The sequence below is a fragment of the Plecotus auritus genome (genome assembly GCF_963455305.1).
Source record: "Plecotus auritus genome assembly, chromosome: 8".
Classification (NCBI taxonomy): Eukaryota; Metazoa; Chordata; class Mammalia; order Chiroptera; family Vespertilionidae; genus Plecotus; species Plecotus auritus.
In genome coordinates, this window is record NC_137782.1 from 155,511,936 (window position 1) to 155,528,229 (window position 16,294).

The 16,294-nt window shown below is 43.9% G+C and overlaps 1 protein-coding gene across 17 annotated transcripts in view; it reads right to left on the reverse strand.

Moving 5' to 3' along the window:
• Positions 1–223: 223 nt before the first annotated feature.
• The window catches only part of ARHGEF33 (Rho guanine nucleotide exchange factor 33), a 67,683-nt gene continuing 51,612 nt past the window's right edge, over positions 224–16,294 (reverse strand). For 3 of the 17 annotated variants that reach the window (XM_080683097.1, XM_080683107.1, XM_080683104.1), the window contains 6 exons: positions 15,928–16,011; positions 14,149–14,297; positions 13,000–13,164; positions 10,054–10,867; positions 7,463–7,602; positions 239–652 (listed from right to left, as the gene is read on the reverse strand). In XM_080683097.1, the coding sequence (XP_080539223.1) occupies positions 523–652; positions 7,463–7,602; positions 10,054–10,867; positions 13,000–13,164; positions 14,149–14,297; positions 15,928–16,011 (1,482 nt within the window). In that variant the 3' untranslated portion in view covers positions 239–522. Of the gene's footprint in view, positions 653–1,106; positions 1,365–2,423; positions 2,499–4,363; positions 4,587–7,462; positions 7,603–10,053; positions 10,868–12,999; positions 13,165–14,148; positions 14,298–15,927; positions 16,012–16,294 lie in introns of those variants that run through there. The other 14 variants (XM_080683100.1, XM_080683109.1, XM_080683099.1 and 11 more) reach the window with 12 other exon arrangements.

Here is a 16,294-nt window from a genome sequence, read left to right on the forward strand (position 1 = left end):
AATGTGTCTTTTCTTTCATGGTATAAAATCTCCACAACCCAAAAATTGCAACATGTAAAATAAATTCTGTTAATTGATTCCTTTGCCTTAGGAATGTTAGGTACTGCCATGGAGTCTAAGAACACTGGGATGAATTATAAGCCAAATGTCTAGGAAGCATAAAATGCATATCCATGTTAAATGTGAACAAGCTAATGTCATACTAGGACAATGACTTCAAGGTGGAAGTTTTGATCTTACAAACGTTTATTTTCCTCCACATTTATTGTGTGTTTTTGTAATACTGTGAAAAGTCTTCATTTCCCTTTCCCCAAGTGTTGAGGTTCAAAAAGCCAGTTCTCAACCATAGACTAATCTTCATCTCTTCAATGTCTTGTTTGTATGTTGATTTAGTTTCATATGTAAGTATTTATATTAGTTTTCCTCAGGGATTTATACACCAATATATATTTTTTCCTACACAAATATATACAAGCTTTTGATCCTCATCTTACCACTTGACAATACAACTTTAAGTATGTTTTACACAGCTGTTCCTTGGTCAAGGTCATTTGCAAGAGCAAGTCGGTTTCTGAAGAAATCTTGTTTGGTGGGTGAAGGATCCATTGAGGGATTCTCATTAGTTTTTTCCCTGTATTCTGATCCACTGGACCTAAAATCTCAGCACACAGATAAAGTACAGGTTGATTTGGTTTTAATTGTTCTCAAATATTTTATCTATCCAAATTGTTTTGCATTTGTAAAACAGTTACCTCCTAGACCTGGAATAATATTTACTTCCCCTGAATTTCATGACTAAGGACATGTGTAACTAAGATTTACAGGGAACATAAAGAGAATATCTTTCTAATGCTTTATGGGGACAATTGTAACAACTGTGTATGTCAGTGTAAGATATTGTGTAATAACACTGTAAAAGGGGAACAAAGCTCAGAAAATTCAAGAAATCCTACTTTTTGATTCAACCAAGTAACTACTCCACAAACAAGTAAGGCCCTTAAATTAAAATGGATGGAATTCATTGTTCTCAACCAAGGTTATCAAGGGTCTTTTACTGAACTTGGGCATTACATTACAAACTCTTGCTTTTACTGGTTTTCATTTTTGAATGAAAGATTTATTGAAACCAACCACACACATATGCTACATTTGGTAGAATGCAGAAATTGGTACAGTAATCAGATTGAGGAGATTCTGTAATCTCAACCACCACGAAGGAGACCAAGCCCAATCAATAGTCAACAACTCAGATCAGTCCAATTGAGTCCCCAGTCCAGGGTGCATTCTTCCTTTATCTTGGTTAAGCCAGTTGGGTAATCCATTCCAGCTCTGTACCTTCTCCAGTTTGTTCATGTCAGAAGTCCCTGGAGGGAGGAGGCTTTCTGGAAATACCTCTGATAAGCTAGGCTGGGGCCCTTTGGCTAGCTTAAACTCTGAGCTAGAATAGGTAAAACTATCCCAGCGACTAGAAACCAGTATCTTAAAGACCTCATGTAGGATGTATGAGAGTGATGTTAGACATGAAGTTCCTTGTCCAAAGCTCCTACACAACTAAACAAGTTCTCCATGTGTGGAGGCAGAGTCAGGCATGCTTCCACTACCCACAGAGAAGAATAAGTCCTTTCCCTGCCATTGGTATACTAGGAGTCCTCGCTGTTATTAGGTAAGTTAATTATGACTATCATTTACTGAAATTACTGGGCAGAATTCAAACATCCTTTTTACTTTATTAAAGGAAGGAAGTTAGATCCACACAAAGAATAAAATCCAAATGTCTGGAAACCTGATGACTGACTAGATATTTTTACTTTTTACCCGAATAGTTGGTATCACAGATGAAACCACAGCTGCCCAGCATGCTTTCTACCTCTGGTCTGTAAGGAGCACTTTCCTACTACATCCCAATGCATAGAAGAAAAACTATTCTATCTCTCAACCCAAGTGCATCTGGGCAGTCATCAGATAAGATGGTATCTGGGTGGGGTGAAAGTCCTCTTCCTTTCCAGGAGCCCCCTTGCAATTCTCCCTTGGAACAGCCTCCACAAGCCTACCCTAACAGAACTCCTGGCCTTCTCTCTCCTCTCAGAACTCCCACCTGCCTCCAATTCGAGTCATCCCTGATAAGTACAGTTGTGTCCAAAATGTTAGGAAGATATTGACCATTTCATTCTTTTCCCCATATCGTCTGTTACCCAGAAGACTAGGGAATGCCTATAAGTTTTAGGGGCAGAAAGTAGGAAGCAAGATTTGAATCTGGCTGGTGGTTTTTCTGAATTGTTCCTCTACATGGCAGCTTCTCATCAGAAAGTCATTAGTCAAAACTTGCAATCTCTACCTCACATTTCCCCTTGGCTACATCTGATCTCTCCAAAACCCAACATGTCATATTTGATGGTTCCAACATGCAACTATTTAGTGTTTACCTGGAAATGGGAAAGCTTTGATGTCACCACCAGCCCCAAGGACCACAGAAATCTTCACCAGATGCGTTCCCATTTCTGAAACAAATGCCAAAATCGCCCTGTCTAGTTTTCAAAGTCCACGAACTCAGCTTAGTTTTTTCTTTTTTAACTGCTCTTCTCATAAACAACCTCTGTGTGTCTCCAGGTATGTGAACTTCTCTGTGCTTCTTGACATTAACTATTAATTAACTAATGGCTAACTTGCTAATCCTTTTAAAAATCTAGCATCCACTGTAGCCATGACTAAAAGCTCATTTTTCATCCTTTTAAAGGCAATTTTAACTGACCTCTATACTGCGTACATGGTATGTGGCCACTTCGACAGCTGGACTCTTCCAAAGAGTTAGGCTCTGAAGTAATATTGACCTAAATTACTTGGAAATCACCTGCAGACTGAAGAGAAAGGGCCTGAGTATTTGCTTTTACTCCCTTTCTCTATAAACGAGAAATGGCTTTTGAGCTCCTGGAGCCATGGCATTGAGTGCAGGGCAGATTTGAGCAGGCACTGAAGACACAGGCAGGCAAACACTTGCGAGGTAAGGGTTCAACGCTGCCAGTACATTCTGACACCTAACCATCCAAGTTAAATTTGCTACAAATAAACCTTGAAAGTTTGGAGCTGGGGAAGGGAAGGGGGTGTGGAATCTGGTGCACAGAACCCTCTGACCGAAGAAGGGCTGGTTTTCTGATTGGAAAGACTGTCCACTTTGAAAGCTTTAGGAGACATATCCCTGGAGAAGTAAGGGGCAAGTCCATTCCTAGTAATCAACAAGGTGACTAACAAATGAGCTTTTGCTTATTACATGTTTGCTGAGTGCTTACTATCTTTAAACCTTGCAGCTAGGTTACCCTTACATTTGGGCTGTAAGCTCTTAATGGACTACAACTATTTATTTTACTTCTTTTGTGCTAAACAGAACCTAGTACACTAAAGATCCTTAACTTAGGGATTGATTTCAAATGACATATTGAGAAACACAAGAAGGTTTGAGTAATCTACAATGTCATCCCTTCAACTATCTCCTTCAATGTTAAAGTTATATAGGGAAATAAAATGGGAAATGAGAAAGAACCCCAAACTAAGTATGAATGTGGAAAGGACTTGAGATAGGCTTTAGGAGGTAAAGAAGAAGGTGAGGGTAAAATTATCAATTGATTCTTTAGTAGTCCTGTTTACCTGGTCTGTCCCACAGCCAAGGCTGGGTGTATGCATAAACAGCTGATAAGACACCAAAAGAAGAGGATTCACTGATACTCAATTATATTGGCCCTGCAGAACTACTCTCTCTGTGTGTGATTCAGAGACTAGAAATATTTTGATGTGATTGGTGGAGGGAGGGTAATGACTGGGAAAGAGCTATTCTGAGGTATGTAAGTTATAAAGTGCTAAAGAAGAATAGAATGGGAGAAGAAGTAGAATTAATTATTTGGAAGTCGTATTGTTTATCTTCCACTGCTCCCAGATTTGAGGATAAAAAGGAAAAGCATTTGCATTCCTTAAACTGTCTTACATAATCCTCTTTCCCTATGTCACACCCCAAACCAAGAATACTTATTAACCTGAGTGCAAGATTGATATACAAATATGAAGTAACATTTGCCTGAGACTTCAGGATAGTCTACACTCAAGTCTTTGACAACCTCCATATAGATCCTTCTAGAATGGGATAGTTTGCCTCCCATCCTCTCAAAGGAGGGGGATAAAAATTCAGTCCAGCATCAGCCTATCACACTAGGTCTGCTCCTGGCTTCTAAGATTCCTCACTTAAAACTTTGAAGTCACTTAACCTTTTCAAACGTTAAGATATGTGGTCTTTCTTCTGATTAATTCTGGCCAGCTTTCAGAGACATATGACCTGGTGTCTATCTACCCAGGACAGATGTGCCTGAGATAGAAACAGAGGATCATTCTTTTCCCCAAGTGCCTTGGGTATTTTTCAGGATTTTTTTTAAAGATGTCAACTTGACTCTCCCTTTTGAATCCTTGTGGGTATGAGCATCCGGCCCTCCCAGCCTCAGAGGGAAGAGAACCCTTTCCCAGGTTTTCTGTTGCATCTGGCTCCATGCCTAGCTTCATCCCGAAGCAGCATTCTGGGTGTGTGGGGCCACCAGCCAAACAAGCCCCTATGGATACAAAAAGTGTGTCAGTGTAGACAGGAATGAGCCTCCAGAGGGCTATAGGGTAGGCAGGCAGTGAGCCCCAGATGTGACACAGGCGGCTTTTCTGGCACTGGTCCATTCTGGACCTCTGAGGCCAGGCTCTGGCATGGTTCCAGTCCCCAGGGTAAACCACTTCCTAGTCACAGGGCTTGCTGCCAAAATGATCTCCCAACAACATGGGAGGAGAATGACCTGAGTCTCTTTCTAGTTCCTCCATCTGCCTGTCCACAGGCCTAACTTCAGAGTCCTCCGTAACAGCTTCTAAATAAAGCTTCTACATAGCACCCGTGACTGTGTCTTTCATGATTCCTATACAAGTGTCTCACAAAGCACATGCATACAAGAAAGAATGCCTAATTGATGAGAAGAAGGGTGTGTTCTCAGCTAAGAGCACCTGGCCTTTCCATGCTACACTGGGGCTTCCTTGTCATTCCTCTTTACCTGAGTACAGTGAGCCGCGGTTTGCCGCTCTGTTGACTAATGAGTTTGCCGACCACTGCCTTAGCATAATGAAGCAAACTTCCCATGGTTTTTGGAGGGAAATACTCAGGAAAAGTCACTCAAGCTGTTTCTTGATCCCAGGCCAAACCCCCAAAGTGCTCATTGTGGTACCCTGGACATAAGGCGATAAGCAAGCATCAACTGGTGGTGCTCACAGTCCTACACCAGAGGCAAAAAGCCAGGAAAGCCTGCCAGAGGAAGCAGCCGTCTGTGTGGCCATTCATATAACGCTTCAAAATTTAAATACTAAGTACGGTGGCAGCAATATGATGGATGCAGGAGGGACTGATATAAGAGAAAAGATAAGAGGAGTAAGGGAATCCATTTGGCTCTCTAAGAAGGATCCCAAAAAGTTGCAAGATGACTGGAAGCAATTAACCAACATGAATTTGAAGAGTCCACACAGCAAGTCCTCAGCATGGTATTGAGGGCTGTCAAGGGGCTATAGAAAGATAAAATCGGGTCTTCCACACGGTGAGTCTTTAAAATTATGGGTCCCAAGGCCACATTAATTACTTGTGTCAGATGTTAAAAAGATGTGATTATGCAGATTGACCCACAACAAAGTCAAACTACAGATAGTGTAGTCAAACTACAGCACTAGACATGACTCGGGTGACTATCCTGGACAATCTCTCACCGGGGTGGGAATCCTTGTCATAACGTCCCTGACCAGGGTCATCTACCTTCTACTAAAGAGAACCCACTCCCTCACCACGCTGCCAGCTCCAGTTCTAGGCAGTTGCTTTTTTAGGAAGTTCTTCCTCTCACACGTTGCTCCTAGTTCTGCCCCTGGACACAGACAGGACAACTCTATTCTGCCTCAGGTAACTGCAAAGCATTTTCTTCCCTCTCTCCAAAACATGGCAATTTGTAAAGAAACCAGTGGTGGATCCAGGGCTCATTGCTTTCCAACAGACAGTACCCAGTCATTATAAATGGCAGCGGGCAAAAAGTGGCTGTGTATTTTGGGAATACTGTGGTTAAAAGGACAAAGGTTCAGTGCCCTTAGGAATTTGGAGTCCTTAGAAGGATTTAGGAACCTAAATCCCAAGGTCAGGCAGGGGAGTTGTCTGCCTCCGGGTTTCACCACTCTTGCCACACTTGACACAAGTAGGCACTAAGTCTGTGATCCTAAAGAGAAATACAATTCTTAACTCCTCACCCTAAATCAAGGGGATCCAGCAAAAGTCGTGCATGTGTGCATGGGGCTGCCTTAGCGAAACGGAAAGGGGACTTTGCAGAGTAGGGCTATTTCTGATTGAGTCATGTTTCTGTCTCTGCCTATTTCCCCTTCTTCCAGTAACAACAGGTGAGGACCAGCAGACCCACTGATCTCAATACCATCCTCCCCAAGGAAGAAGAATTAGACAAACTGTCAAAAAAAAAAGTCCTCACTCAGGCCTGCCCCCAATTCTTTCATCAAGATAATTCATTATTTAAATCAGCCAGGAACCTCTACCTTTAAGAACGTGATTTTCCTGTGCTTCTTCATTTATTAGAAACTCTCCAAAGGCAGCAATAATGCCGTTAACTTTTCCATCCACTAAAATATGAAGACTTACTGTTTAAAACTGCAAGAACCTCCTCCACCAAGAAAAACTAAGCAGCAGGGAAAATCTCTCTCAGGAAGAGTGAAGGAGGCCTGAGGACCAGTGGAAATAGAGACTACAGTTTCTCAGGTGTGCAATGGCTGGACTAGACATAGTATGTTCCTTACGTTTCATGCTGGGATAGACCACTGTCTCCCAGTATGTAAGACAGTGATGGTAAGTGCTGGCCTAAAAGAAGGACCAGAGAAGGGAAATGGCTTGTTTTTGCCGCCTATGGAGTGTGGAAACTCCATTACAGTGATTTTTTTAACTAAGGCCCAAGGCAAATCTATTCAGTCATTTCAGATAGGGAAGACACTGTAAGTCCCAATAAACAGTACTATAGGGCCCTCCAGGCAGAAGTGCTGAGATGCCTTAGGAAACTTTCCATTGCACCCAACTCCCATAGTGGATCCCACTCCTCCCAGTCTAAAAGGATTTCATTGTCACCAGCTCATTTCCCAGGGGACCTCCTCTGCTCACTCCGCTCAGGACACATGACTTTGGGAACAAGGAAGTAGGGCTAAAAGATAGAAGAGGCAGAGGACAGAGCTGAGTTTGCTTTTACTCTAGGAGATTACAACGAGAAACATCTTCACCTGCATGAATTGTGGCTACTGGGAGCAGGCACTGAGCTTGAAGCAGTTGTGTGAAACCAGGCTACTCCATACTTATTACTTTTAAAACCTCAAGACTCAGCCCAAAGGGAAATGAGTTACAATGCTGTCTTGTCTAAGGGCTACTCACTTCTTTTTAAAGAGCTTGCGGAAGGAGCTGCGAAAGCCCCCTTTCTGGTCTTGTCTGGGGTTTTGATCGCTGAAAGATGTTTGTTCACTTTCTCTTTCTTCCTTTGGACAGAATCTGGTGGTGTCTTCTAAATGCATCTCCTGAAAACACAAAAGAGGGATTTTTTTTTTTCACTCTGTTCCATAGTTAACATCTATCCTGACTGTGGGACATTTTTTTTTTAGCTCGGTCACTTTCCTCTTCCACCCCCGAAGACTAATGGTGGATACCCTGTTCCAACTACAGCAAACCTAGGCTAATTAAGAAATTAGTAGTTGAAAAGAGGATATTTTCTGCTGAGTGTAGAAGTATTTTTTATGTATCAAGGCAAAGAGTCTAGAGTCTATATCGTAATCCTATATGATATAATAATAATTAAACACCAGGAAATAAAGGAAATTGGCAAATGTTTAAAGAGTATAGAGATTAACTTCTTCTGGCACAAATACTACCTTGCTGGGAAACCAGATGTAGGACCCTCACAGCTCTGGGTAGATTTCTCTTTCTACAAAACAAGAAAGCTGCTTGATTGTAATACTAGTTTTAAACTAATTTTCCTAACTCTTTATTTTAGACATAAAAGAGGGAGTTTTTAAGAGGTCACATCTGTTTGAAAGTAAATATTAATATTTCCAACCTGGACATATGCCTTGAATACAGTTTTTAAAATTCTTAGTTCATGGAATTTGGAATGTAAAGTAAAAATAAGGCTCTATCTTTTGTGAACTCTCTTGTTTCTTTTTAACTGTGAGATGTGCTAAATAAAATAGATATGCATATATATTTGTTCCATCTGAACAAAATATTTACTTAAAGGTAACTGCAATTTAAAGCAAACAAAAATAGATGCTTAATTTTTTTTTTTTGAACCCAAGAAGTCAAAACAAAACCACTCTGAAAATTTCATGAATTAGATGGATTAACTGCTTGCTGATAGAGAAGCAAAGATCGGGGATGAATTTTTTTTTTTTTTTTTTCAAGAAACATATGGGTTTGAATTTGAGACCTTAACTTGGGATTGTAGTAGCAGATCCAGAGATCCTCTGATATTCTACTAAGATTCAAAACTAAACCATGGAGACCAACATCTTGATGGGTTAGTGTGGTGTTTCTCAAAGTGTGGTCCTGGGGCTACAGGATCAACTGGGGCCTTTATTTAAAATATAGATCCCTAAGCGCCACCCAGATTTTCTGAACCAGAATCTCTGGAGCTATGCACACTTAGATTTTGAAAAGCAGTGGTGTAAGGTATGCTCCTGCCCAACTGCACTTAATGTTTATATGAATCATCTAGGAATCTTGCTAAAATGCAGATTGATTCAGTAGGTCTGGGATGGGGCCCACATTCTGCATTTATAACAAGCTCCCAGGTAGGTAATGCATTCATTCCTGGCCCAAGAACCACATTTTGAGAAGTGGGCTTTTAGGGCCTATTTAGAAACTAAGTCTATTAATAGTTGAAGGAAAATCTTCCTTTGGAATCATGATCTTGATAATATCTTGCACTTGTATAGCATTCCATACTTTGAAAAGCATATTGACAAAGTTTATCTTATTTGGCCTGATCCTTACAACAGCACTGTGAGGTAGGAACGGTATATATTGTCTTATTTTTACGGATGTGAAAACTGGAGGCACAGAGAAGCCAAGCGACCTGACCAGAAGCACACAGCTACTTGGCAGCGGAGTCAGGACTAGAACACAGATCTCCTGACACCTAGTCAGGTGTTCTTTGCAAAAAAGCATACTGTCTTTCTTTCTTAAGAGACAGAACACTAAAGACTAGGGTCTGACCTCTTTAAATGTCCCAAAACCTTCAGACCAAGGTCAGATATCAAAATACTAAACATTGACATGGAGGCCAGCTGGTGAATCAATGCTTCCTTGACTATTTTGTGATGTCTCCGTTCTATTGGAGCCTGCAAAGTCACGTGACACCTGTTTCCAGTCAAAAGGAAAGCAACAGGAAATCAACTTGTCTTTGCCATGAACTTTGCAGGGAGTCCACAGTGAGGCAGGGCAACTCGTGTCTTCCCGAGCTACACACAAGCTGGCACGGGTCAGGAAGTAGAGTGAGGTGGCGGTGTTGGATATTTTGAACATTTAAACAAGGAGGCGTGTGTGCCTAACCGACAAAGGAAGAAACAAACAGGCGGGGACTTGCCTGCAATGCTTTGAAAGTGAAGCACCCTGAGGTGCTACAGCTTGTGCAGGAAGGCAGAGGAGACCCCTAACTTTTTCAGTGGGTGTGGGAGTGATGGTGTAAGCAGGTGTAAGAAGACTCTATGTCTTTTAGATCTCTTTGCCGTCATACATATACATGTATGGCATGCCAGTTGTGTCTCGGTGCCAAGTGCAGGACAGACGCTAACACTCTCCTTTGAGGGCAACTGAGGTCAGGACAAGCCTGTACCCCAGCATCTGCCTTAATAGGCCATTGGGACTCCCCCAGCCGGCTGCTCCCCACCTGGCAAGGCCCCCTCAACGCTGCAGGCGAGGCAAGGCTGCTCCCTGGACATGTAGGCCCGGGTTTGGGTTTGGTTTTACTTTACCCTCCTTACTTCCAAATAGGTCTGCTTTTCGCTTTGGGACCTCTGCTGGGGGAAGTAGGTCCTGGGGGCGCCGCGGGCGGCGGCGGCGGCGGCGGCGGCCGAGCCGTGCGCCTGTGCAGCGCGCTCGGCCTTGAGCGGCGCCCGGCCGCCGCTGCTGCTGCGCGTGCTGTAGAGGCGCGGGGCCACGCCCTCGGCGGGCGGCGTGCGCGGGAACTCCTTGAGCGAGCGGCTCAGCGGCTTGGTCTTGCCGTGCGCCTGCGCCGCCGCCTCCAGCTTGTAGGCGCCGCTGCTGCTCGCTGGCGACGTGGCGCTCTTGGGCAGCGGCTGCAGCGCGTGTTCCGGCCGCTCGGCCTCCATGGCGAAGCTGACGGGCCGCAGGAAGCAGATGTCCAGGCTGGACTCGGAGGAGGCGGGCGAGCAGTTCTCGAAAAGGGCCGGCGCCTGGAAGGGCTCCTCGTCGTAGGGCGCGGGCAGCGCGAAGATCTCGCCGCCATATTCGAACTCCTCGTAGGCCGAGGGCACGAAGCCGCGGGCGTCGGGCAGCAGCTCGGCCGGGGCGCGCAGGGAGCGCTCCACGTTACCCAGCGAGGGCTCGGCGGGCGAAGGCTCGAAGTCCATCTCCGGGATGGACTGCAGGGGCCCGGAGAGCGCCTTCACATCCTGCTCGGCGGGACAGAACTGCGCCGGCGCCAGGAGGCTCTCGGGCCTCTCGTGCTTCCTGCCCTCCATCTCCCAGTCACTGGGCTTCCCGGGCTGCATGCTGTCCATCAGGCTTTGCTGCTGTTGGCTTTTCTTCATGGGGGGCATCAGATGCCTTTAAAGGGGAAACAGCACAAAAGAGGTGTGCATACGGTTTGTTAGCGGAGGCCTCTCTCCGAGCAGCGCAGGCCAGGAGCAACACGAAGCCTGCCGCCGCTGAGGCGCAAAACTGCCCGTTCTCCTCTCTGCCCCTCCCAAGCACCTATATGTGTTGCCTACCAAGCTCCCATGAGCCCTGGCCCCTTCAAGTAGGAGAGTGAAAATGCCCTGCGGTAAAGTGGATGCCTGAAGTATCCGCCTGAGCACGGAGGCACTGCGTAGAGATGGCGGGTGGGCCAGGGATGGTCATCACTGCCCACTTCGAAGCTCTGAACCTCCCCACCACGTGTCAGGGCCCCAAGGTAACTCTCTTCTCTCCTCTCTTGCCCCAGCTGGTTTTGCTCAGCTTCGGCCTGCATACTGAGGGGTCCTGAATTCGATTCTGGTCAAGGGCACCAGCGCGGGTTGCGGGCTCTATCCCCGGTGGGGAACATGCAGGAGGCAGAAGATCAATGATTCTCTCTCATCATTGATGTTTCTGTCTCTCCCTTCTCTCCCTTCCTCTCTGAAGTCAGTAAACATATATATATATTTAAAAAGAATAAAACCCAAAGCAGAAATTATCTATAGAATTGTCTATATTTGGTAAAGTGAGGATTTGGAATTTTGAGTTTTGGTTTTCCTTATCCTTCCAGATGTCCCGGTTCCAAAAGCAGCCAAGTTGACTTTATCTGTATCTTTCAGAAGTAAAATGACTTCCAGATATATAAGTAGTCTAATCGTTACTTTAAAGATCATCAAGAAGTTTGCAGAATGAGAATTCAGCTTAGTGTGTTAGACGGTTGCATGTAGTGACCTTGAAAGACTGTCAAATCCATCCACTGCTCAGAACAGCTTTCAGAGAAGCTATCATAAGTGAGGAAGGGCTTATGTAGTCACTTTCTGAGAAAGCTTCAAGGAGAATTGGGAAAGGCTGAACAATATTCTTTCTGGATCACCTCACACCTATTTTTATATAGATATAGATATAGATAAAAATTTTTATTGATTTTAGAGAGGAAGGGAGAGAGGGAGAGAGAAACATCAATGATGAGAGAGAATCATTGATTGGTTGCCTCCTACAGGCCGCTTCAGGCCGCTTCCTGGGGATGGAGCCGGCAACCCAGGAATGTGTCCTTGACTGGAATCAAACCTGGGACCCTTCAGTCCGCAGGCCGATGCTCTATCCACTGAACCAAATAGGGCTCAGACCTGTTTCTTCTCCTCAGAGCCCAGACTTTTTCATTGACCCCTGACTGGAATTCCCTTTCCCTCCACTCTGTGTTTTGGAGACCTTAAGTGGGTTCCCATTCTTCTGAGGGGTTGTAAAATGCCTTCCTGTCTTCTTGTGGCACTCTTTTCGTACTATCATTGTTCAAATCCAGAGACCTATACTGTAGGTATAGAGCAGGCGTCCTCAAACTACGGCCCGCGGGCCACATGCGGCCCGCCGAGGACATTTATCTGGCCCACTGGGTGCCGCTGCCTGTCCTGCTTAGCAGCCGACTCGTCCCGGGCCCGCAGTGTGCATAGGAATTTGTTCATAGTTTTTTTTTTAAACTATAGTCCGGCCCTACAAAGGTCTGAGGGACAGTGAACTGGCCCCCTGTTTAAAAAGTTTGAGGGCCCCTGGTAGAGGATGGTTACCCGCAGTCAAGTTGTTGGGAGTAACCTCAAGCCTCTAGGCCTGCCCCTTAGCATTCTTAGTGCCTTCCTCTAGGACAGTGGTCGGCAAACTGCGGTTCGCGAGCTACATGCGGCTGTTTGGCCCCTTGAGTGTGGCTCTTCCACAAAATACCACGGCCTGGGCGAGTCTATTTTGAAGAAGTGGCGTTAGAAGTTTAAGTTTAAAAATTTGGCTCTCAAAAGAAATTTCAATCGTTGTACTGTTGATATTTGGCTCTGTTGACTAATGAGTTTGCCAACCACTGCTCTAGGACACAAACATTGGTTCAACTGCTTGCCTGTCACATAGAGGCTTGATGGGGCAAGAGGGAGGGAGGAGTTCTGTTGGTCATACTCCTAATCCAGGCTGGCCAGCTACCCCACACAGACCACCTGGGACCCCGAGGCATTGTCATTAACCTCTCCACAGCAACAGGTGCTTACGTGATAGCAGAGCCAGAACTTGGAGCAGAAGAGTAGGGTTGCAGCATCTCCTCTGAATGGATCCCACTGTCACGGACAGCCTCAGGGCCTGCAGTGGGGGAAGCGTCTTGCCCAGCATTGGCACATTGGGAAGCCAGCCCTTTATACAGCTTCGCCATGGATGACCTAATAGAATGGAAGTAATCTCAGAGTACACAGTGGGAAACTGGCTCTCTGAACACGCAGATAATGTCAAGAAAGATAGGGAAACAATGTTTCTCAGATGAAGCTCAGCTGTAAAGTTCTCTCTCCAGGGCCCTCTACATACTGGATTGCTTACATAATAGGGTACAAGCTGGATATTAGGCAAGAGTAATGATGCTGATTAATTGGCTGAATTGAGTAGGAAAGGGATGTTATAGGGAGATGTCCTCCATTAGAGGAGCCATGGCTTGGAAGATAGCACCTTTTTCTTGTCTGAAAGTACCCACAGGCTCAGTTTTCCTTATTGAGATGTGATGAGGAAGGAAATCCAGGTCATTAGGAAGCTCTGCTATTGGTTGCTTCTATTCTCTCTGAAGCCCTGATTCTCCCTAATCTTCCTGTTCCTTCTTAGCATGACATCTATTCAACCACCATCCCCTCCCTTACTTTGTTTTATTTTTATCCATAGCACTTATCACCATCTAACTTATTTATTAGCTGGATGTCCAGGTCTAGAAAGTAAGTTCCATGTGGCAAAGATTTTTGTCTGTATTTTTTATTGCAGTATATTCTGTATAGAACAGTACCTGATAAACACAAATAGGTGCTCAATATCTGTTGAATTAATGAACGAAACCATATGCTGGCCTTTAAACTGTATTTTTAAACCTGGCAGGTTTAGGGGAACAACTATTTTTGTGGTAGTCAACATGAGATAAGAGGGGGTCTGTATAGGCATTAGACTGAACGTGCCTATTTTTCTAATTTCCACCAGGTAGTAGGTGCCTACGTATTCTAGCCTTTTTTGCTACCTCTCTTCCCTCCCCTTCTCTCTTCTACTTCCTGTCACTGCATTTTAGTCACTTAACATATAATATGGTTACTTGTTACGGACACCCACATTGTTTCTATCCTGTTCTCAGAAGCCTTTGATCAACCCTCTAGACTGCACCATCAGAACCTTACTTCTTGAGCTTTTTCCGTTTCTGAATAAGCAAATCCTCATTGCATTGAAACAGCAGGGTGTAGTGTGAGATAAATACTCGAAGGCGCTGAACACACACCAGAAGTAGGTAATAGTCAGGGTGTTCCTGCTCTGTGAACTTCAGGACGTTCTGGATGAAGGAAAAGAAGCAGCATTGCATAATTAGAATGAAAAGTTGTTTTGTTTCTTCTGTACCTTGCCTTGATGTGCTGTGAGAGTTTGGTAGCCATTTACTAAAAACAACAATACATATGGCCAATCTAATTATAAGCAGAAAAGTCAAACTTGCTGTTTTCTTTGTCCATCACACCAAAGGAAAAAAATAGTCACTATTTCTCCTGTTTGAGTTGGATGTGAACATAGGATAATTCCATCTGAAAAGTTGGATCTATTAATTAAATCTCTTGAGGTAATGGGGCCGTTTTAACAATTACTGTTGAAAAAGCAATATTTATAAGACTCATAGGAGTCAGACCAATGGTGAAAATGTGAAATACCAAGACACTCTGGAAGCGGAGTGATGTTTATGATCAAGGCTGGCTTGGTGGTTGCTCCTATTACATTGCCTACTGTGCTGTAATGGAACATTCATGCAACTTGAATTTGGAAGAGCTAACATTTATTGAGTACTTCCTACTGCCAAACTCTAAGCCTACACATACATTTTCTCATTTAGTTTTTACCATAGCCTCATTAGATAGGTACCATTATCATTTTCATTTAACAAGGGAATCAGGGTATATAGCAAAGTCAACTAGTCTTCATTAGGTTATACATCTAGTTAGTAGCAGAGCCAGGATCTGAACTCAAGTCAGCCCATAGAACTGGGGCTCTTATTTATCATACTCCTTGCAACACCTGGGTTTTGGTCCTAAATTTTTTCATCTATTAGGTGTGTTAACTGGGCAACTTATTTAAGTTCTTTGGCTCTCCATTTCCTTATCTAAGAAGTGGTAATGATACCTATTTCATGAGACTGTTGAAAGGATTAAAGAAAATAATTACTGTGAGAAAATGATTTTAAGATCAAAAGCCACATACAATAGAAGGTCTTTTGTTATTGATACTGGGCTACTTCTATCTGAGATAAATCCCAAGCATTTCTAAGATGCTTCATTGAATTACTTAGATCAGTCAGCAAATAAACCAGGACAATGGGTGGTAGGAAGAGGGACTGGTAAGGTTGTTGATGAGCCTCTCTCTCAACTCTACTTCCTTCAAGGTGGACAAGTCCTGTGGGAAAAGGGTGTGAAGAAGTCAGTTCATCAGTTTCTTCATACTTCTTCTGTGACATAAGACAGAAGCAATGTATGGTGAACCCTTGGAATCAAGCCAAAAAAAGTAGGTAGAGTTACGTGGGCAGGTTACATAGATAGTTCTTAGGCACTGAGGGTAGGGTTGGGGGAGTGGGGATTAGGGGACATATTTAGATGGCTGTAGAATCAAGGTAGAATGGACTGAATAGGTACTCAGAGTCTAGCAGGAGCTGCTATAGAAGGATCCTGGATCAGCAGAGGTGGAGATTGCTGGTAAATGAAGATAGAACATCAAAAGCCGGCATCATGAACCAAGCATGTTTTGAGATTGAGATTTTAGCTCATACCACAAGGTGGGGATGGGGAAATCATAACAATCTTAAGGTATTTAAATACTTCTTACAAATATTAATTATTCCTTCCTGATCCCTGACAGTGTTTCTCAAAACCCAAAAACAAGAGGTGCCTGAAAATCACTTCGGGAGCTTGCCCAGACATGCCTACCTGCAGATGTATCAGATATTCAGGGATGCGCTGGACTATATGAAAAAACAGTGTATAGATGTCAGATTTAATCTCTTCATCACCCTGAATGAAAGAAAGATAGAACCATTCTTCAATGTCCCTCCAGTTCTGGCTGCAAACCCCAGTGTCCGTCCCAGCAAAATAGAAAAGGTTTACTCCCAGAGCATTTTCTTCCTCTAGAGCAGTGGTTCTCAACCTTTCTAATGCCGCGACCCTTTAATACAGTTCCTCATGTTGTGGTGACCCCCAACCATAAAATTATTTTCGTTGCTACTTCATAACTGTAATTTTGCTACTGTTAATGAATCGTAATGTAAATATCTTTGTTTTCCGATGGTCTTAGGCT